The sequence below is a fragment of the Mastigoproctus giganteus genome, chromosome 8, assembly GCF_048544385.1.
Source record: "Mastigoproctus giganteus isolate SK-2022 chromosome 8, ASM4854438v1, whole genome shotgun sequence".
NCBI classification, from domain to species: Eukaryota; Metazoa; Arthropoda; class Arachnida; order Uropygi; family Thelyphonidae; genus Mastigoproctus; species Mastigoproctus giganteus.
The window spans coordinates 156,799,378-156,823,383 of NC_143582.1; the positions used below are offsets into that span (position 1 = coordinate 156,799,378).

Below are 24,006 nucleotides of genomic sequence, written 5' to 3' on the forward strand. Positions count from 1 at the left end.
AAAATTATTGTATATCGAAAATATATCAACAGTTTTGAACCATGCATGCGAAGTGCCAAAATCAGAATCGCTGTGTACAGTGGACCCTTGCTTTACGATATTAATTCAATCCAGAGACACCATCATTATGAAAATATCATGTGAACCCAATAACACATTGTTTTTTTGTAATTCGTTCAAAGACCCTGGAAGTTGAAATTTTCCAGGGTCTTTGACTATGACTAAGCTATTTACTCTCTGAAAGTTCATTTTTATAATAGAAATTGTATTAGTTTTGTATAAATTTGTGTCAAATAAGCACAACACAAAAATCACTTAACTAAAGGATGCAAAAACAAAACAAACAGCCAACATGTTTACAAACACTGCTACTGGCTGAGAGGAAGGACTATGTGGTCCAGTTGTAAACCCTGAAAGAAATAGGCACCGGTTAGCATGATCACTAGAATCAGCTGCTTTATAGAATCAAATTTCAGAAAATCAATCCATACCATTAAAATGCACTACACTTTCACTCTTTGTTGTCCCAGAAACTTTGTTTTTCATCCAACAAACAGAAAATCGACCACAGAGCACATGCAATTTGCAGACAGTATAAATGGAGTGATATGGCCAAAGTTGCTGATTAAAAAACCCTACTCCAACACTGTTTATTGCTATAGTGCGATCAAACCACAACGCCATTTTTTAAAATTTATTTATTTTTATAAATTGAAAGTTTAAAATCGTCAGACAAAATTTATTGGCATCATACTGTGCTATCCACTGTTCACATGATTAGTACAATCTGAGGCAATCAGCTTATCCGTATCAGAGATGAGAAAGATTCCCACCCTCAAAGTAACCACTCGTGGATGCGGGTAGTAAAGGTCCATGCAGTGAACCATTCAGTTGGTTGTTGTTTACGCTATTTACACGTGTTAGAAATTTATTACACTAGCATATTTTATTAATTGTGCCATTAATAAATTAAATAAAAATAGTGATATCCGTGTGCAGTTTTTGCCAATCGTCATAAAGTTTTTAATTTAATAGAATAAAGACACACCATGTCTGGTAAAAGAAGTTCATTGAATCCTAGTGCAATATTCGGAGGATGGAATCTGGTGAAAGCTGCCCCTAACGTGCGTAGGGCTATGCATATGCCTCCATCGACTATTACTACAATTACGAAGAATGCTAATAAAATAAAACAATCGATGCAAAGTGGTAGGTAAAATTTTTGGTGCCCGGAACCTAATCCTGTGATTTCCGATTGACTCTGTTATATAAAGGGTTCCAATTGCGCTGATTCCATTTGCACCTGTCCACCCCCCCCCCAGGATCCTAACCCCGATGTAAATCGAGGGCTATATGTGTGTGTGTGTGTGTGTGTGTGTATATATGTGTGTGTGTGTGTGTATGTATATATATATATATATATATATATATATACATATGGCACAAACAATTCATTAATATCTTTAAGAACACTGAATTTAAGATTATTGCCCAACTGACTAGTAAACTCCATGATGTTTTGAAGCATAGAGCAATCAGTTCCATCTCAACCATGGATGCACACAATGTTGTTTATAATATTACTTGTGGTGAATGCAATTCCTCGTATATTGGTTCGACACAAAATAATCTTTCGATGAGGATACAGCAACATGTGGCATCAGTTAGGGCTAGAAGGACGTGCTTCGGAACTTGCTTTCCATGCTATCAATGATAGCCATGTGTTCCTTTTTAATGAAGTGAAAGTTTTAAATATGCAAAAAGGATATATTAAGTTATTAATTGCTGAAATGCTGGAAATTAGGTTAAATGTAAATTCCATTAATGTTCGTAGTCCTTACACTATTTCAGACTCGTGGACTTTTACGTGCATGTGTGAATGGTGATTCACACATTGGTTAGTATAAATAATCTCATATCAGGGATTCAATATTTATGTATACAAAAGGGTGGACATCACTCGCGAAAAGCACTTTACTTGTGAGAACAGAATCTACCCGAATAAGTTTGGTCCCTTAGAAGTTTAGACTTTATGTTTTTAGATATTTTAATTCAATGTACATTTATTTCATGTTTCTTAAAATTAATCCAACAATTGTTTTCAGTTCTCAATGTTAGCATACAACATTGGTTGGATTTTTTGGGGATGTTCGTGGCTGTCGGCTTCCCCTGGCTTTTCTTGATGCGTTATGTTGGGAGAGAATTGAATACATGACAATCTTTTAATACGTATCTATTTATATATTTTAATGTAGTCTTTGTATTTGACTTTATTTAATATTAAATATGGGACATTTATTCATATAATCACACAACCTTGCCTGTGAGGGTTCAGAGAATTCCGGTCCTACATAAAGGTATAAGGTTTTCTCTTATAGTTTTTAACAATGCTGTACATACGGCCTGGTGAAGTTTTTTGGGGGTTATAATCTCGGTGAGTTGTACTGTACTGTACGTGTATTTAGTATCTATAAGACCAAAGTTGGAATTACGTACAAAATACACTTACATGCATGGGGAAAAAACGAAAAAACCCAATTAAGTACATAAGTCAAGGAGTGCCTGTACAGTGATATTATGACCTCCCTGTCTCTACAAGCAAATGTTCAATAAATCTTAGAACACCACTGGCCCTGCTTGCTGTCTGTCTACACTGCTTAGAGACCGTATCATAATTCCCAAATCTTTCTTTCCCCTGCTGATTTCAGTTCCACCCCACCAAGTGTGAAATTATTTTGGGATTGCTATTCGCCTATCTTACATTTTATTGTGTTAAACAATAGCAGCCACTTTCTATCATCTCTGAAGCTGCTGTGCTTGGTGCTAATCATTAACTACTCTACCATCTTGAATCATCTGCAAATTTTGACATCAAACCCTCACTCGTGCAGAAATTCTGTTCAAACACGAACAGACTTTCTGCACAAATGAGGCTAATGTGCCCAGAATTATCAGCTTGCTTTGATTCCTTTTCAGAAGTTTGCAATTCTGAAGTTCTTTTTCTTGTTCATCAGTTTGTCTTCTTTAAAAACTTGGATCATGAACTGGATTTTGACATTTTTTCAGTGCCACTCACTAATAATTGCTTGTATTTTTCAATCTGGTAACTTTGAAAAATGGACATACTGATTTTGTCAGCACTTCTTCTAACTTCTTTAAATAGACTTGTCAGTCTAGTTACACATTAAACCAAAGACAGCCAAAGTGTACACACATTCTTCAGAATTCTTTTTACTTCAGTGACATGCATCAGTTGAAATTGTTTAACTCTTTTTTTTTTTTTTAGCACTTTTTTTAGAAAGTAAATTTACACCAAGTTTTCATCCACTTCCACACTTCAGTGGCAAGTAAAACCATAGAGGCAATGAAAAAGAGTGCATTACAAGATCTTTTAGATAGTAATGGAATTATGAAGGAAACATAGTATGGTTTGTAAAGGGAAATCTATGTTTAACCAGCATGGTTAGCTGTTTTGACAGTCACTCATGAACTGGATGTAGGAAATAATTTCAGCATTGTTCACTTTTAGCAAAGAATTTCACTCAGTACCACATGGAAGGTTACTATATAAGTTGGAATCAAAGTAAAATTTTCTGAATGAATTGTAGTGTTGTAAGAGGTAGAGAATTCTGATTAATGATTACTCTTCCAATAGGGCTAATATAAGAAGTGGGGTTTCCCAAGGATTTGTACTGGGAATATTCTTGTTTTTGGTTTTCTTAAAATGACATCAGTGAGGGGATAACAAGTGTGAAGTCAAAATTTGCAGATTATTTCAAGATCAGTAGAGTAGTTAATGAATAATGCCAAGCAGTGCTGCTTCAGAATGAGCTGAAGAGGCTTCAGGTATGGTCAGAAAAGTGCCAGCTATGGTTTAGTGCAGCAAAATGCAAGGTCTTACTTATCCTTGAAGAATATCAGCCCCAAAATTAATTATACATTTGTTGGTATTGAAATAAAAATAGTAGAGGAAGAAGTGGATTTGAATACATTTGCTTGTGGAGATATAAGGCAGTCATAATCCTGCTGTATGAGACAATTGTAAAATTGCACATCACATGGATTTCTTTGTTCAAGCATGGAAATTGTATCTAAAAAAAAAAAAAGACATCAAGCCTTGAAGGGGGGCCATATGAGGAACATGTGGGCTACAGGGCTTCATAACTAGGTACCTTAGAGAAGACCTAATTGAGGTGTAGACTCTGAGAGGAAAAAGTAAATGAATGAAGATGAAATTTTTGCTGTTATAAATGATTCCAAAAGTAGGGGCCATAAATTCAAATTATGTGATGGGGAAAGAGGTTTTGACTGGATTAGATTACAGGAAGTCTTCATTTAGCCAGTGAGTTGTTGATTATTGGAATAAGTTGGCCCATGTATGGTTGAGGCTGATAGATTGGAGACATTCAAAGCCCAGCTGGATGGGTGTTTATTTATAGGGAATTACATAAGTATTTCATTTTATTACAGTAAAGTTTGGTAATCGTATAGACACACTGGTCGTTAAGAATCCGTACAAACAAAAGTGGTGACATTTCTCACTTTATGAGATGCTTGCAGGATTTAAACTGCGCAGATAATGCAATGGTCTTAAGTTTCAGAGCAAAATATTGCAACAAGCTGCCATGGTATTGCGCTGCTTTCAAACAGTTGTCTTTACCAAATGGCCGTTGGTTTAAAAGATTATTATTAGCATATGGTAAAAGGAAGCCTGAGGCTTATGCTGCACCAGCCAAAAAAAATTGAGTTATCCTGTATGTGTGAGAGAGAGAGAGAGAGAGAGAGAGAGAAAACAAGAGTCAAAAGTAAAAGGGAATCACCAAGAAAGTGAAGAACGATAATATCCAGCTCAGGACCCTGGGTGTGCCAAGCCCATACTCACCAGATGTGAGCCCCTGGGATATAACTGTTATGACAGTGTTTCAGGAATATCTGGTTCCTCATCAAGTAACAGGTGGTCTCTAGTGACAACAAACAAAGTAGTTGTTTGAAGTGAATTACTGTGCTGCATATGAAATATGAGATTTCAAAGTTGTAATTATAGCTAAACTTGCCTGTTTTGTCCCAGTGTGGTTACCAGACACTGCTGCCTGATGAGGGACCTGAAACAGGCTGTCACAGCATTTTCATCTTTTATACAAATATGAGAAAATATGTTTGAAAATAGAGTAATGCCGGGGCAACTCGGCACAAAGGCAAGTTTGTTCTACTATGAAAATTAATACCATTGTTTTATCAATACAGTTTAAATCCTTCTAGCTGCAAAAAACAGATGACAAGACAATCCTGCAAATATCCTATGATTTCTCTGAGGCCATATAGTATTAGATACATTATAACTTTCAATTTCTCTCTTTTTGTGCTATTTCTTATTAACTTTGTAATTTACAGCAAGCTGCTCTTTCAAATTATGAATAAGTGGTTAATCATACTGCACTTGCACGAGCTGGTGACCAGTTTGGTGAGAGACCAAACTGGAATTTTTCCAGCTGGAAAAATATATGCTTCATTAAAATCTATGGTTAATCTCATCCATAAACAGAGATTTACTGATACACTCAAACGGATTTAATTCCAGAGAGCTAATAAAAGTCAATTTTTTTTTTCGCTGAAGCTTATTCTTGATATTCTGTCAGACTGTACCAGGCATACATTTAAAATTGGAATTACAGTGACATTTGTTTACATTTAGCAAATTTAATTGTTATTTACATCTGTCACCATTAGCACTACCTTTTAGTCATGTTTACAAATATCAATACAGTCAGTACTTAATATTCATTGATACATACTTCTCTATAACTGCTCAACTACTAAGCATACTGGAAAATTTTAAAATCCAGCACACACACACACACACCTCTCAATCACCAGGGGATGCTAGGATTTAAACGGTTTACTGTATTTATTTTATTTTTGGCCAGTGTAGTAAAATCCTTGAACTTATTTATTGCACACTAAACAGAACCTTTTTTAAAAATTTGCTGCGTAGTGCTGTACATGGGAAAAATGTCTTCTGAGAACAATGGGATCATGCCATTGTGTTTGCTATCCATAAACCAGAGAAAGACCTGAGCAGTCTAGAACATTATTAACACATTACACTAACAAGCTGCCTTGGTTAATATTTTGGGTGGAGGGGAAAAAAGTCAGGTGCTACAATAAACCCTCAATTTTACAGAAAAATATGAGGAAGGAAGGGGGAGTGTCAGTTATTGGCAAATGTCCATTAAATCAAAAGGTTTTTTTTTTTTTTCTTTTTCCTGAGACCATTTGTACCTAAAATAATTGAAGGTTTATAAAGTTATCTGTATATGTATGTATTAGAAGTACTGCAAACAAGTTAAAAAAAAAAAAACAACTATATTTACCTTGACTTTATTGTTTGATACACAATAGAAGATATATTATGACTGTATATTGGAATATGGAAAAACTTCATTTGGAGCTAAGAAACCAAAGTTGAGATACTGCTGAGTCTTTGGACTCCTTAAACCTTGCTCTTTACAATATCTGCAGTTTGTTTTTTCTTTCATGCCTCACAGATACAGGAAACAGACACACAGGAGTATGACTCTCTCACAGTTTTAACTTCTGTGCAACATTCAGATGTACGTGCTTTCTCTCTTCACTAATTTTTTAAGGGTATGATTTTATTATAACCTCATGTACACCTTGAAGTTATAATAAAGTAAAACAGGGCAAAGACAAGCACTTAACGATATGATGGCAAATGTATACGTAAACAGACTGAGATACTTGCCAACTGCCCTAACCTATGAATCCTCCATTTTTCCTATTTCATGAGGAAACTCAAAATATGCTCGTGCAATTAAAAGTTTTTTCACACGTTAAATTGAGGTCCATAAAATCTAGGATTTACTGTCCTTCAAAAATAACATTTTGTACAGCTCAGTTGAGAGCCAGGCAAATAATTTCTACATATTAAAATGGAATACACCACCATACATTTGTTCAATTAGAATGTATGATGCATTTTTTAAATTTTTTTTTTTTTATTTTTTATAAAACATGAAAGAATTAAATTAAGCTCCCAAAGGAATGTGCATATAATTTTGATTAGTCACAACATAAAATTATGAACCTAAGAAAGACTGGAGCTGCAACCACAAGTTTTTGGTCCAATCATCATCTGCCAGTGTTCGAATTAAGAGGAAAGGAGAAACAGTGTGACATTGGAGGCATTTGCAGTGTGACATTGGAGGCAAATTGCTGCTGTGGATAAAGGGGTGGCTGAGGGGGAGAAGCCAGAGAGTGGTAATCAATGGACACTGCTCGTCGTGGACTAATGTTATTAGTGGAGTCCCTCAGGGCTCAGTGTTGGGTCCATTATTGTTTTCTGTATTCATAAATGATATTGATGATGGTATATCAAGCTTAATGTCGAAGTTTGCAAACGATACAAAGGTAGGCAGGGTTGTCAAGGACACTACTGACACTATGCTGCTGCAACAGGATCTGGAAAGGTTGAGCAGATGGGCTGAGAGGTGGCAAATGAAGTTTAACATTGACAAATGTAAAGTACTACACATGGGAAACAGCAACCCCAGAGCAACGTATCAACTCTGTGGTACTACACTGACAGTGGTAGAGAATGAAAGGGACCTGGGGGTGGTTGTGCAGGCAGATATGAAGTTCTCTGAGCAGTGCAGACGGGCTGCAAGAGTAGCTCATGGTGTATTGTCAGTGATATATAGGAATTTTTCTAGCAGGGAATAAGGAGGTGATTATTCCCTTGTATAAGGCAATGGTCAGGCCACACTTAGAGTACTGTATACAGGTCTGGAGGCCTCATTTCAAGAAGGACGTAGAGCTGCTAGAACGAGTACAAAGAAGGGCAACAAGATTAGTGAATGGAACAAAGGGGTGCTCTTACAAAGAAAGGCTTAAGTTTTGCAAATTACAGTGTCTGGAGACTAGGCACCAGTGAGGTGATCTGATAGAGGTGTATAAAGCCTTGAATGGTTTGAGCATGCTCAATGCTGATGGGATTCTTCCTCTCGCTCAGAATAATCACCTGAGAGGGCATAAATTCAAATTGAGGAAAGACAGATGTAGGATAGACGTGCGGAAATTTGCATTTAGCCAGCGGGTGGTTGGTTGGTGGAACAGACTTCCATCCCTTGTCGTGGAAGTTGATAGCCTAAATAAGTTTAAGGCTCAGCTGGACAGGTATTTTGAACGAACAGAGGGGTGAAGTGGGAGTGGTTTTTTTTTTTTTTTTTTTTTTTTGGCTGATGCTGCATAAGCTTGCTTTCTTGCATCAAATGTCTCTGCTAATGCTAACCAACAGGTTAACTTATCATGGTGGATCACACATCAGTTGGACATTACCAAATCTGATGCTCTTGGAATTTAGACACTGGAAATCTGATCTTGAGTCACCACACACTAAACCAGAAAGTAATTATCCTGTTCTGTAAGGCAATGGGAAGGCCACACGTATGGCATAGAGGTTTGTAAGCCTCATTTTAGGAAGCATGTAGGTCTATTGGAATGGGTACACAGAAGAGTAACAAGATTAGTCAGGGGAATGACAAGAGCACTCTTATCAAGAAACCCTTCAGTGCTGAAAATTGCAGCACTTTAAATGACAGAATAAACCAAATGCTGCATCCTTGTTCTTTTTTGGTCCATAACAGGATATAAATTTAATTTGAAAAAGGATGGTTGCAGGATAGATGTGTGAATATTTGCTTTCAGGGAGTATTTAATTGCTGGAATAAACTTCTATCTGGTGTTGGAAATGGGTTTTTGAATAAATTTAAAGGAGAATTAGACAAATTGTCAGAGGGGATGTACCGAAGAGGATTTTTTTTCCCAATTTGGTAATGCTCTAAGTTTTCTTCCTTGCATCATTTGTTATTACTAATACTAATTTTAATTAATGAGCAGTATGCTTGACCGTAGCTGAGTGGTCAGGAGCAGGAGTGCAGTAGCACACGCTCTTTGAGTAGACCGGGGTTCAAGCCCCTGACTACTAAATATGGTCGATCTGCCAACCCGCACTGGACCAGTGTGGTAGATTATGGTCCATGCCCCTCAGCATGAATTGTTGAGGAGGTTTCCATCCTGCAGTGGGTTGATAATGGCTGCAGTTTACCTTTTTTTTTTTTATGCTTGACTATATATCACTCTACACTGATGGATCAAAGAATGAAATAGAGCAGGTGTGTCAAACTCATTTCTGTCACAGGCCATTTTGTGTGATGGTATGATTTTCACGGGCCGCATAAAATTTTCTTAAACATTATATATTGATTCAGCATTCAGTAGCATAATCAGGATAATTAAAACTCATATGTAATTAACATTTAAATTTTTATTCAGATCTACAGAATACAAGGAATTTAGTATGTATAGTGAAGAAATGGGAGTAAAGTGGCTGTTGATGAACTGGTAACCAAAGGAGCGCAAGGCAGCCAAAGTAACACACCTCTATTAGTTACAACTTATTAGGAAACGTTTCGGAAATTGCTACAAAGACTGAAGATGGATTTTGTAACAATAACAATTTCTGAAACGTTTCCTAATAAATTGTAACTAATAGAGGTGTGTTACTTTGGCTGCCTTGCGCTCCTTTGGTTTTAGTATATATAATTGTTATATTATTATTTTTATTTAAAAATTAAATATATTTATGAAAATAATTAATTTGTTTTCCCGGAAACCTGCCAGTGTTTATCCCCTACTAGTTTTTCAACATCAGGAGTCAAAGACTGGGAACATACAATTTTCAGTATGTCGGAAAGATGTTTATCTGTCAATCTCGATCTATATGCCGTTTTATTTAATTTCATACATGAAAATAATTGCTCGCATAAGTATGTACTCCCAAAGTAGCACATAATTTGTGCAGCAAACTTTTTAATTTCTGGGTATTTTTCACCTAAGTAAGAATATATTTTTGGAATTCCTACTTCTCAACATTTGTCTTTCAAAAATGAATCATTTTGGAAATCAATTAATTCCAGTTGAATCAGAGTGGGAGCTTTTTCAATTTCAAATGAAAAAGGTCCAACAAAAAGAGAAAACATATCTTCTAACTCTTCAAAATCATTAAAACGCTTATCAAATTCGTTTTTGATTTCCTCAATTTTGTCACAATACTGTGAGAAAGAGCAATTTTGATTTTGTGTTTTTAACTGCTCACAAGTAGGAAAATAGGTCGAAACGTCTTTTTTTAAATGATTTTTAAACAACGTTAGTTTTTGTACAAAACTTGCTATTGCGTCATACATGTTCGTTATTAACTTTTTACCTTGCAATGAAATGTTAATATTATTGAGGTGGCTTGTAATATCAATTAAAAATGCCAAATCCTTAATCCACAAAGGATTTTTTATAACTGATACATTTTCATTTTTCCTTTCAAGAAAAGCTGTTATTTCCTCCAAAAGCATATAAAATCTCTTTAAAACTTTGTGGCATAATAACCATCGAACTTCTGTATAATAAGGAAGACCGTCGAACTCAGATTCTAAATCTTTAAGAAGAGAAGTAAATTGCTGATGATTGAGTGCTCTCGCTCAATTAAAGTTGATGTTTTTGTTACTGTTTTCAATACATCGTCCATTTTTAATATTTTTAAACACAGAACTTGTTGATGAATAAGGCAGTGGACAGCCATGGTTTTCGGTTTATATGGGTACTCAGCTTGTAATTTTCTAATCAATTTTGACACAAATCCTCGATTTTCACCTGTCATTTCACCCATTGATTTAGCACCATCGGTTGTTACAGATAAAAGTCTGTCAAGTGGAAGCTTACACTTTTCTAAAATGCTCCACACAAGACCACACAAGAACAAAAATATCTTTGCCAGTCGTAGTTCCAAGACGAGGGATAACTTCCAACAATTCTTCGGTGATCCTCATGTTATTATCGCAACCATGAAAAAATACATTAACTTGAGCAACATCTCGTATATCTGTACTTTCATCAATCGCAATTGAAAAGAACAAGACTTCTGAAGATATATCCTGTAGTTGTGAACTGATGTTATCTGCCATTTCGCTAATTCTCTCTACCACTGTATTTCTTGATAATGAAATATTGCAAAATGATTGCACTTTTTCAGGACAGATGATTTCAGCTGCTTTTATCATACATTCTTTAATTAACGAACCATCTGTGAACGATTTTGAATGTTTTGCTAACAAATAGCTTATTTCGTAACTTGCTCTTACTACTGATTCATTAGTTTTCATGAATTTTGTAAATATTTGTTGACTATGAAGTGTTTTCTTCATTGTTTTTAATTTTTTTTCTCTTATTTTTCCTTTGAAGCCTGAATGTTCTTCCTTATGCTTAGAGTTATAATGCCGCTTAATGTTGTATTCTTTAGCAACACTAATATTTTTCTTACAAATTAAGCATGTAATTTTACTGTTCACTTCCATACAAAAATAGTTTAGCTCCCTCCCACTTTTCTTGGAATTTTCTTCCCTCGTTATCAATTTTTCTTTTCTTGACTGGTGTTGAAAGTGACATTTTCTATATCAATTCTATAGTTGAAATTAAAATTATAAAATTAAAAAAAAACGATTACTTAGGTATTTGTTAAATTATAGATAATGAACACAACACAACAGATCCCGACAAAGAAACTAGTACGAATGAAGTATCTTTTCGATAAAATTATAAAAAACGCTGCATTTGCAGTATTGTAATATTAGTTTAAATGTAAAAGAAATTTAGATTAAGATTTCTCCATTTAAAAAATATTTCAAAAAATAAAATGTAACTCTTTTATTTTTAAAGAAATAAACTAAAAACTTACAATGATATTTAAAGATGATAATTTGAATTTTCATTCATTTGAAATTACTATTTATATTTTTAGTTCTTTCTAATCAAGGCTGCATCGATCTAGTCTTTTTTTTAATTATTATTAATTAAAATGATTTTTTATATTTATTACAGAGGTTTTTTAATCCTTATATTCTAGAATTATAAATAGATACTTTTTAATTGTTTACTTTAACATTTTATTTTTGGGCATCGCGGGCCACAAAAATTTTGTTGCGGGCCTCTAGTTTGACACCCTAGAAATAGAGTAGAAAGAACTACACTGTGTTCAATCTACATGCCTGTCCCAACAAATGCAGCATTTCTACTCCTGAAATAATGGTAATTAAAGTAACATTAAATCACATTAAGATTATGGGTATACAAAAATTGTATAATTCATACAGTCTGTGAGCACTATTCAAGTGCTTGACACATTAATATGCTTGACAAGCACATGGGAAAAATCTGTACTAAGTTCCTGGACCTGCAGAAATTCCAGGAAATGTAATTAGCTGATAATGCAACCAAGTCAGCCATAGTAGCTGACTTTTAAGCCAGAATTTCATCACCTGGCACTATATGCCAGGTGATGAAATTCTGGCTAAAAACCTCCAAATCATATGAAACAGGCATGATTTACTGGAAGAACTGGCATAATCAAGACTACAACAAACCCAAATATGTAAAGCTATTACTAAAACTAGTCATTAAGTTTCCACATAACAAAAAGGAAGGAATATTATCACACTTAGGAAGTAACCATACCCATGTTACTCATCAAATTTGCTAAAGGCAGAAAATGTAATATGTAATATAATGTAAGATGTAATATTTTAATAGCCTTTCCTAATTTTGTAAGGAGGCATCAAACAATTAGTTACCAAGTCCACAAGAATTTCTGACCTTTGAGAAGAGAGAAAGACCGAATATAGCCTTTTATTTCTTCAGAAAATAAAGTCAAGACTTTATAGTATTCCAATCAAACACATGAACAATAATAAAAAAGTTTTAATATAAAGAGAAATATTTTGTTTAAATCTTTCTAAATGGTATTGTAAAGTGTTTTTTGGATCACACGGCACCAGGGGTTTCCCCCATCATAGTATACATTGTCATGTGATACAGTACACTGTAAAGGCCAGAGATTTAAAAGTATGTGGATCTTGTATATATGTAATGTTTGTACTGTTGTTCCTCTGGCCTTTTAGCCGTTGAGCCCCTAATGCAGTGGTTTTCAACAGCACCGGATGCCGCGTAATTTGGGTTTAAGTTACTTAAAGTTATTATTATTATTATTTTGAAATTTATATATTTATTTCATTATAAAAGGGTACAATATCCATTGTACTGTATCTTTTTAATTTTGTGGTGATCTATAATTGATCTTTATTTAGTACCTCTATATAAAGAATAAAATTATATATATTAAATATATATTAAAAGGTCGAAAACCACTGTGTTATAGGTATTTCTTTTGGCCTGGGACACTAAGGGTGCTGTGAACCGAGAAAGGTTAGGAACCTCTGCCATAATAGGACCCACCGTTGGCCTCGTGGAGGCAGACCAGGTACACCCAGTATAGAGTATAGTTATATTTACTCTGGCAAGCCCTGCCACCTAATTTTATGAGATTTCAGTGGATTAGGACCTTAAAAAAAAAAAAGGAAAAAGAAAAATTTGTATATTTTATGCTGAAAGGGGTGGGCCAAATTGGTAATAGGGTTGTTGCATGTTGACTTAATTTGAGTGTGGGTTTGGAAAATTTTGGTTTCATTAGATGCAGTCGCAAAGTTAGAGAGAGGGTGGGAAGACTGAAGACTGGGGGGGTAAGACAGAGGTGGGGTCAATAAAGAAAGCAACCCCAGATGGTCAGTGAGGCATGCCCATGCTCTGCCAGATGGAAGAAAATGGGGAGGGGAGGAGACAACTGACTTCTCCTCCCCCATCCAGGAAGTAGGAAGAAAGTACCATGCAAGAGTGCACTGGTATGGGGAGGCCAATGGCCTTAGCAGCAAGCTGCAGCAATAGTCATGTCCGGTGAGTTTGTTTCAGAGGTCACAGTAACTGGTTTCAGATTCAGGAGATGTGTAGAGTCAAGTCTGACTTGGTGATCACTGGTGTCTCCCACCGCAGAGGGATCTCGAGACAGGTGAGCAGTAAGTGCCGTGTCCGGTCCTGGTCCTGTTGCAAAAGGTCCTTAGTGTGGTTAGCTCAATCTTTCCGTTTGAATGTTTCTGTTCAATGAGGTTGAGTTGTTTCATTCAGTTACTGGCTTTAGTTGTGATGAATAGCAATGTGTCATCTGCCTAGAAAACACCTCTTACGCAAACTTCATGAAGGCCAGGAACTCCTCTCTCAAGTCTAGAAGGTGATGCTCCAGTTCTGCTGGTAGATATGTGAGTTCCGTCACAAGTCGACAGCAAAGGTCCTCATAATGGTCGCAGCTGTACATAAATAATGTGGGACCATGTTTCTGTCTCTCCACATGTGCAGAGGGGGTCTTCCATTATTCGAAAATAAGTTAACTTGGCGTTGAAGGCACCATGGCCCGTCAGGAGAAATGTTGTAAGTAGACCTGGGTGGAACCAACAGGGGCTCTAGGATACATGCATCCAACTGTAGACAGGAACTTCCTCGTAATTTCCCTTTTTGTTGAAGCAGACCACCTTCCTGCCATGCCTGCTGCACATGATTCTCAAGTCTGGTCCTTTCTTCTCTTCTATTCCTGCTACGTTGATGGTGCATTTCCCCCAGAGTATAGGGTAATCCTTTGGTCAGGTTGTACGTCATTCTGCAGCGTATAATTTCTAGGTCGAGGGGCAGGACCCCTGCCAGGATTTGGAGGGCATGCATACTAATGGCAGGCACGGGTGATGACCAGGAGAATTGAGCATTATGGTATCCAAGATCTTTTTGTTAGCCACCTTTGTGGCTCTATGGAACCACGCGGGGAAAGAGTAAAGAGTATGTAATCGCCAGGGTGAAGAAGGCTTTATAGTACCATGTTAGCATGCATTTTTTGAGTCCCCAGTCTTTTCTTGTTATTCTGGCTATTAATCCGGCATATCATCTTTTTCTCTCAAGTATTTGAGATGAGGGTGGAAGGACAGGTTGGTGTCTAGAATGATACCTAGATGCTTCAGTTCGGCGACTAGTTTGATTTTCTGGCTATGGATTTTAATTTGTAGTGGTCTTCTTATTTAAGCTGCCTTTCAACAGTATAGATTTAGTTTTTGTAGTTGATATTTTTAAGAAGTGGACAGTGGCCCAGTCTTGAAGGGGCTTAAGTGCTTGGACTTCCATTTGTGCTCAGCTTTCAACAGCGACTGTCTGGGATTTTACTTCCCCCAGGTCCAGGGCTGCATCTAGGATCATATTCCAGAGCAGTGGCCCTAGAACTGAACCTTGGGGCAGCCCCTGTAGAGCGATCTGGTCAACTTATATGGTGCTATTACCTGGATTTCTCTGTTGGTTAAGTAGGATTCCATAACTTTGTACAAATTCATTGGTGTGTTTGCCCTTCTCAGTCTAGTTAGGATGCTTGGCCACCAAACCAAATGGCATCGAACGCCCCAGCGAAATTGATTGAGATGGCAAAGAAATATTTTTTGTCACACCCCACTGCCGCCCTCAAAAGGCCACTGAGGGCTTCGATGGTTGAAGTTCCTTGCTTGAATCCATATTGTGTTGGCATGCTTAGTCCAGCTGTTTCATAGTGGTGAGTTATTCTTTTACCTCTCAGCCTTTCGAATAGCTTACTTGCCACTAGGAGCAAGGCAATTGATTGATAAAAGTCTGGTTGTTCTGGAGTTTTGAAAGATTTTTTGGTATGAGTTTCACAGTTGTAAGTTTCCAGTCGGCTGGGTAAGTTCCTGTTTTCAGGTATGCGTTGTATAATCTAAGGACCAGTTCCGGGGTGGTGTCTATTACCTTTTTTATAATTTCCGACTCCAGGTGTGTTCCTTTTTTATAATTTCTGGCTACAGAAGATCTGGGCCGGGACATTTTCTATTCCTTATGAGGGCTGAAACGGTATGCAATTCCTCCAAGGTGAAGGGCTGTTCTATTTGCTGTGTTTTGTATGATTCATTTTCTCTACATATCTGTACCTGTTCCTTTAAGGTTGGGACAGCTGGTTCATGATAGATCTGGTTTGTTATTGACTGTTCCCAGGTGGTGGCTAGTGTGCCCTGTGCGGTTTGAGTTGCATTTATGATTTCTCCTCTGGGGGGGGGGGGTTTGCTAGGAACAACTTTGTAGACTACTCCCCAGGGATCGGTGTTTCCAGCTGTGTTGATCAGGTGCTCCCAGGCCTTCCGCTTGCTTTTGTGTATCAGGTCTGTGTAGCTGTTTCTAACGATATTGTATCTTTCCCTTAACAGTCTTACTTCCGGCTCCTGCCAGATACGTCTCACCCTTTGAAACTCTTTTCTTGCCTTTATGACATGCTTTCTTAATGTTTCAATTTCTGGGGTCCACCAAGGGACTGCACCCGGGGTTGGAATCTTCCTCTTCATTGCTGTTTCGCTGGTGTTTGTGATAATTTTTGTGACCCTCCTCTGGATCTGATTTGGGTCAAGTCATTGGTCAGCCTCCATCCAATGCCATGCCGCCTGGACCAGCAGCCTCCCAAAGAGTTCCCAGTCAGCCTTGTTAACTGCAAAATGGTTCATTGTGCGTTTGACTACTGGAGTTCTGCTAACTGTCCGGTTGATTTGGTAGGTAGGCACTCTGTGGTCTGACGTCGTCCAGGAGTCTGGACTGCCCAGTCCATAACATGTCCGGCCACATTGGTGGTTGCCAAGGAGACATTTATTGTGGCCTCCCACAGTGTTACAGAAGGTGAGTAAGTGACATGGTTGATTTAATACTACCATAGGAGAATTTATCAGGAACTCCTCAAGTCGCTGCCCATTATGTGTCCCTCTCCTATCTGGTGTTTGACTGTGCCAGGCCGGGGATTGACAGTTGACGTCTGCCCCAATGATGATCTTCTGGTTGTTCATTGTTCAGCAATGTCTGCAGGTAACTGATTGCACGGGTGATCTCCTCTCCTGGCCTGCAGTACAAGGAGACAACGTAAAAGGGGCCTAGTGGTGAAATGATGCACAGAAGCAGCCCACGCCATGCATCATTGGGTTATTTTTGTAACAGTTAGGTTGGGGTTTCGTACTAGTATTGCAGCCTAAGGGTTCTCCTCCTCAGTTTTCACTATTTTGTACATCCCAGGGTATCCCTTCACCTGTCTTGTGTGGGTGTATGGCTCCTGTATGATTAAGATATCGGTTTTCTTCATCAGCCTTTCTTCTGAGTTGTTCGGGCACTGCCCTGGCCCACTGTGCATTCTGTTGGAATATTAGTAACCTTGTTGTGTTATACCTTTTAGCTCGTATAGCCATAGTCGGTTCTAGACTGGTAAAAGCTTTTTGTTTTTAAGAAGGTGGGGCATTTTGGATCTCTAATAGAATGAGTGCTCCAGTTTCAGAGACTTGCATTTCACGCAGATGGGTTGTTGCTCTTTGTTGGGGCAGTTTTTATACTCATGCCCTTTGGCAGAGCAGTGTACACAGGTTGGTGTGGCCTGGGTGCATGTATGGGAGGTATGACCGAACCTGCAGCATTTATAGCACTTAGGTACGGCCATGTGCTCCCGAAATCTATGACTGCTCCAGTCGACTCTGGCTTGTCTGGCTCTTCAACACTTGCCAGGCGGCTGGGGCTAGCTCCACAATCCAGTTGTGATTCGAACCTGTTCCTTGACTTTGTGTAATATTTTGGCTGCACAAGTCTCCCCTGTTCTTCTCCCGAATTAGGCCTTTGCAGATTCCTTGTGATGATCTCATCTTCCAGTTGTTTTAGCTGTGATGTCTTTATCCACGTCGAAGACTAGGATCGAGGGGCCCGCCTTTTCGGAGGTTCAGCTGTGAATCCCATCATAGCAACTTTGGTTTTGTCATAATGTTATGTGTCTTGCTGATTTTGGTCTCTATTAGGACTCCTACGTTCCTTGTTTTTCCTTATGCTCTTTATTCTTGTTGTTTTCAGGTCATTCTGTAGTTGAGCCATGATGGTTGTCTTCAGTTCCTCACATGTCTGGGTGCCATTAATGTCTACCGCCAGTCTGAGGACCACCAGGTTGGGGGCTCTAAGTAAGGGTTGCTTCCTCTGCTGGGGAACCTTTGCATTAGCATCCTTGTTTTGTGGTTTCCTCAGCGTATCTGCATATGAGGAGGCATGCTATTGCATTTGTTTGCCCCGCTCATCCAAGTAGGCCTCCAATTTAGCTGTGGCTTTCTCTTGTTCATGTTGCGAATTGACCAGAATAATTTCCATTTTATTCTATATAGTGATTACTCGCTTCTCAGTCCTGTCGTGATCCTGCTGTTGGACTTTGTCATTAACGCTTCCAGTTGCATTCTTAATGTTAGCATCTGCGTGAGAACTGGGTTATCTGGCAGGGTGGGGTTCAGCGGGGGGTAAGATTCCTGCTGTTTGGGAACCATAATGTCAGCCTGAGTGTTTGTTATTTCTTCCTGTTCCTTCTGCTCTGAGGAGTTATTCCTGGTTTTCCTATCACTTTTTGGGACCACCAGTTTATTATTCTTTTTCTTTGTCATGGGAGCTAGTTTAAGGTCATCCATATCTTCAGTCTTGTCAGCAGTCCATATGGCTCTGGTCTCAGTTAGTAAGATTTCTGTCTCTTCTGTTGAGTCCATGATTTACAGATTAACGGGAAGAGTCCGGATTATCGGATTTAATTTCTGCTGATCTTGTAGAGGTCGGAAATGTCGCTGTTTGACATACACCACAAGTCCGTGGGTCTGGTAGTTCCAAAGCAATTCCTCTGCAAAATTTTGGGCTATTCCCACCAGTCACGTGGTGGGGGGGGAAGATGGCCAGGTGAAAGAGTTGTCCCAGAGACTCGAAACTAATTTCTCCAGGGGGTTTTGGGGGCGCTAAGAATGATGGCAGCAATAAGAACAACAGACTGTCCAGAAAAAAAGTTGGTCCTTAGCCATGCTAAGTCTGTAGTCAGAGTTGTGGAGGGAATGCAAATTCCTTGGTATTTCTCTATGGACGCAATACTTTCCGTCACAAGTTGTTGGGGCACTACCTCAGCCCTGGGAAAGAAAAAGGAGCACTGGCGTTACAGAAGTCAATAGAATCAATAAAATCAAAAGTCAATAGAATCAATAAAATCAAAAGTTAATAGAATAGCTAATCAAAACAGGGGCCTTACAGTCACAACAACAAGGCCTTTGTTGTCAACACCAGAGGAGGAAGCAATGGTTGCCTCCATGTGGCATAATTAAATTACTCAAATTGTCAATCGGCCGCAAATCAGGAATGGAAAATGCAATCATCATAAAAATATATATTTTTGAATCGGAATGGACTGATGTTCTAGGCAATGTTTAGACTAGTAGGAATAATTACCTGCAACATAGTTCAATCACAAAAATTAATTTAAGCCATTGGCAGAACCTACATGGCGGCGCGATAGTGCAGACCGCTAGATTAAATGTTGTGATACAGGGATTTGAAAACTTCCATATCAATTGAACACCTTAGAAGTTCGGCATAAAATAAGTGTCTGTGGACTCACCGTCACCTTGGAGAGCTTGAGGAACATAAAATATATCCAATTGGAATTTCTTTTTTTATGAAAAACCCCAAACACAAAAGGTATCAAAACCTATAGTACTTAGTACCATGCATGGGTTGAAGGAGAAGTATAGGGGGAGGGGGATGTCGGAAACTTTGCCCTAGAGACTAAACATGGGTTTCACCACTTCAAGCCTCCAATAAGCAAAGTGGTGGTATTTCACTGGTTGATGAAAGTCATCTACCACCTACAAATAGTTTGAATTACTAAAAATCACAAAACTTTACGGAGCACTATATTCATGTTGCTTTTCACTACTTGGTCAGCGCCACCTCTTCTAAATGGTAATGTGTGAAATACACATTACATTACCAGAATTACTGATGCACCATAAAAAAAAAAAAGTCACTGTTTTTTTTTTTTTTTTTTCTTTCATTTAAGTTATATGCCAAGTAGAGTAAACAAAGAGTAGCTTTTGTAATTAAGTTGCATATGTTGTATCCCATATGTTATAGTGATCAACTGACATTTAGTTTAGATTCCATTTCCCAGAGTAACTGATAGCTGGAATAAACTTCCATTTAGTTTTGCGGTAGTAGGGAGCTGGAATAATGAAAAATTAACATGAGTGATGGGCAAATTAAATGTGTTCAAAGGTTGTTTTTTTTTTTTTTCCCCGGCTAATGCTATATAAGCTTGGTTCTCTTGCATTATATTACAGATAAATACCTAGTTATATTTTTGTAGTTTTTTTTTCCTACTTTGATTATATAAATTAACTGAACTTAATTTTTTTATTGTAGAAATTGGAGCAGGATATCAGAAAAGAAGTAGAAGAAGCAGTTCAGGTAGCTAAATCTGGTAGAGAAATACCCCTAGAAGAATTATATGCAGATGTGTATGTCAACCCTATTATCACAAGCATACGAGGTGTTACACCCTTCACTGAACATCAGCACAAAAGGATTTCAGTTCCAGTTAATGTAGCTTAAATTATATATCATGTTTTGTTTTATTTTAATAAAATAAAAAATAGCATTATACAATACTATTTAAGCTAAAGAATCATTCTGAAATTAAATCACATAGATAAAATATTTACATAAGTACCCTTGTGGGTTGGAGGCAGGTTAACTGTTCATCACTGTACCATTGTCATTTTCACTACACAATTCATGGATAGGTATGATCCTTTGATTTCCTGAAAAATTTCTTCAAGAACATCTTTGGTTGTGGTAGGCACTTCTTCACAGACAGTAATGCATCATCAGCATTTTCCATCTCATCAAAAGTGGCCAAGTTGTTCTAATTCAATAGAAGAGAACAAGTCAATTCAGCCAGACCTGTGTCTTTCTCACACTCATCATCTTCTACTCGCTGATGGAAATGTTAAATTTACTCTACAACAGTTTCTCTTGAAATTTCCTCCAAGGCACTCAACCACTTATGTAATAATACTGATTTCTTAAATTCAGATTTTGTACTACAGTTTTCTGCAACTGAATAGATATTATAATATCCTCTTGAAGTAACAGCTCATATCTTCTGAACTAGTGGCTGAATTCTGATTTTCAGAGTTGCTACCATAGCCTCACCTGGGAACATAAAATTAAAAAAAGTTGCATGAACAAGCGCATGGTATACTTTGTACACTATTCAGTACAGGAATTGCTTCCCAATTGCAAGGGATATGTTCCTGAAAATACTGCATTAGGCAAAAACTACTGTTGTCAAGACCAAGGTCCTATAAAAAATAAGGGATTGTGGGAAAAGATGCAGCAAATTTCATTTTCCATTCATACAACATAAATGCAGTGTTTGTCATTATAAAGATAAAATAAATGTTAATTTATATTGCTGTATTTATACTGTAACAAACAATAATCATCAAAGTATTATGGAAACAAGTCCAAAATATGAGGTCACTAATTGGTTGACTGCTAATTGTTTTTCACAGCCTGCAAGTGATCTTTGCATAAAATAATTATTTTATGCTTTGCATTTTTGTAAGTTTCCTTAATCTAACATGTTCCAACTAAGAAATACTGTTAAGCTAAACCTTAACAGTATTTTTTAGTTGGAATGAAAAGCCTTGTATCCTCCAAAATTAAGTCACTGAAGGCTTTCCCATTAGAATTCAAGTTGTAGAATAGATGTGTGGAAATTTGCCTATAGCCAGTGGGTAGTTGATTGGTGGAACAGACTTCCGTCTTTTGTTGTGGGAGCTGATAACCTAAATAAATTTAAGGCTGAGCTGGATAGGCATCTGGAATGAATTGGAGAGGTGAAATGGGAGGGTTTTTTTTTTTTGGCTGATGCTGCATAAGCTTGCTTTCTTGCATCATATGCCTCTACTAATGTTAATGTGACATTAAAAAAAAATCAATGATACATATGCAACTTCCTTCATATTCTGTAATAAAAGGAAATAAAAATATGTTATCATAATTATTTGAAATTTTATTAACTTTATGCCAAAAAAGGAATCTAGACCACAATAAGTTACACTTTTTACTAATATGGATCATGAAGAAAATTAACTGTTTACTCCTGCTAATCAATTAATTTATTGATATTGACAAGTGCATCATTGAGAGGTTAGAACATAAACAAATCCCTTCCCTCTATCAAGGTTTTATTGAGGTGCAGTGACATCCCAAGGCTATGGGGAAACCTTGAACAATGCAATTATTGTTGGGCCAGGGCTCCCACAGCCTTATTTTTAGGGCCTCTAAAAATATGTTCACTAGGGTCCCCAGAATATCCAAATCTAGCATTGCCCACTAGTGGGCAATGCTAGATTTGGATATTCTTTGCTCACTAGTCGTCCCTTGTTAATAACAAGATGGTTTATAATCACTGTACTCCCACATCAGGTGGAAAGGCCTGATTCTGAATGCAATCAATGACATGAATAAATGGGCTTTTTTTTTTTTTTTTTATGCACTTGAGTTAGTTGGTCTTACAGAATAGACACAATGTGCTGACAATTGTAATTTTTTTTATTCTTTTCCTTTGGCTTAACATATACTTGGGCACTATAATTTACATGTTCTTTCGTTTAAGAAGACTGGCCTGAACATAAGTGCAGAACTTTAGTACACATGCATACATAACACTACATTAGCTCAACTTCACCGCTGAAGAAGGATTCCTGTACTGTACATATTTTTGAAAACAGATATACAGGAAAATAATTTGAAATAAAGGCATTTGTTTATTCTTCCTTATTTAACATAATTTTTTGGCAAAGGTAGAGAAAGCCTGCACGAGAAGCGCGCAAAAGTTCGATGAAATTAAACAGTAAAAGTACTTTGCCATAACGGCATTTGTATTGTTGCTCACTCAGTAAACATACAGTGGGTGTTGTCACTCAGGAGTAGAAATTGAATCCCATGGGAGAATGAAGCCCTCCCGAAGTGGAGGGGGGGGTAACCTGACCTTTTTTCTTTAGAATCACTAGTGGATAAATTGTTTATTAAGGAAAAAAAAAAAAAAAAAAAAAAAAGGCAAAGGAAGCCCACACGACCGGCAAACTTCGAAAAAGTTTACCGGTGAAACTACGTTACAAACATTTTTTACGATGCCAGAACTTCCAGTATAACTCTGTTCGTGATTCAATTAGTGATTCTAAAGAAAAAAGGTCAGGTTACCCTCCCCCTCCACTTCGGGAGGGTTTCAAGCTCCCGTGGGATTCAACTTCTACTCCAAACCGATAACGCTCACTGTCTGTTTACCAAGCAAGCAACAATACAAATGCTGTTATGGCAAAGTACTTTTACTGGTAAATTTCATCAAACTCTTGCATGCTTCTCATGCAGACTTTCTTTACCTTAGCCAAATTTTTTATTAAAAATCTTGGCATGTCAGTCTCAAATCGTAAAAGAGAAGGGGGGAAACTGTTTAGTACAGATTGGGTGGAGAGGTTCATTTGTACAGACTGGTGAAAAGTTAAATTATGAACAGAGCTATAAAATTTAAATGTGTGAAGGTGGGCCTGATAAGGTTTTTTAATTATTTTATGTGAAAACTGTCCCAGCCATACTATTGCAACTCTTTCATGTAATGTGTGAAGAAACTCAAAATAAAGCTCAATCAGTGTAGTAGTGTCTGTATATATATGTGTGTGTGTGGGTTGAATGATTGACCTCTTAGCCCAGATAGTTGCAGAGTAAATAACAAGGAATTTGCCATCCTTTGGACAAGGAGCCAGTCTAAAATCCTACGACTGTTCATGACAGACAGGTGGCTAAGTCCAAGAGGGTTGGCCATGTGTAAATTAATACAACTTTGCTGGTTCTGTAATACTGCCACCATTTATGACAGGTTTTCACTGAATTTGAAACTGTGAAGCTGATCACCTGTATTTGGGTTCTGAATTAAAAGCCCTTTTTGCAACTGCTTATTTGTTTGAATGTACGTGGCTAATGAAAATTTGTATTATTTTTGCCATGGCTATTTACATTTGTTTAAATAAAAATACAGCCCCAAACCCTTTTGATCTTATCTTATATGTGTAGTTATCATTTTATTTATAGGATGCTACTTTACCAATGAAGAAGCTACTTAAACTCTTTCATTTTAAA

General features: G+C 37.3%; 2 protein-coding genes across 3 annotated transcripts in view; one reads left to right on the forward strand and one right to left on the reverse strand.

Moving 5' to 3' along the window:
* LOC150081946 (putative pyruvate dehydrogenase E1 component subunit alpha, mitochondrial) overlaps positions 1-21,710 on the forward strand; it is a 253,559-nt gene extending 231,849 nt beyond the window's left edge. For both annotated transcript variants that reach the window (XM_090378999.1, XM_090378998.1), the window contains exon 9: positions 20,224-21,710. In XM_090378999.1, coding sequence (XP_090235125.1) covers positions 20,224-20,412 — 189 coding nt within the window. In that variant the 3' untranslated portion in view covers positions 20,413-21,710. The remainder of the gene's footprint in view (positions 1-20,223) is intronic.
* The window catches only part of LOC150081947 (bis(5'-adenosyl)-triphosphatase ENPP4-like), an 87,791-nt gene continuing 84,698 nt past the window's right edge, over positions 20,914-24,006 (reverse strand). Inside the window, exon 6 of the mRNA XM_090378997.1 lies at positions 20,914-21,015. The gene's annotated coding sequence lies outside the window, so the exon portion shown is untranslated. The remainder of the gene's footprint in view (positions 21,016-24,006) is intronic.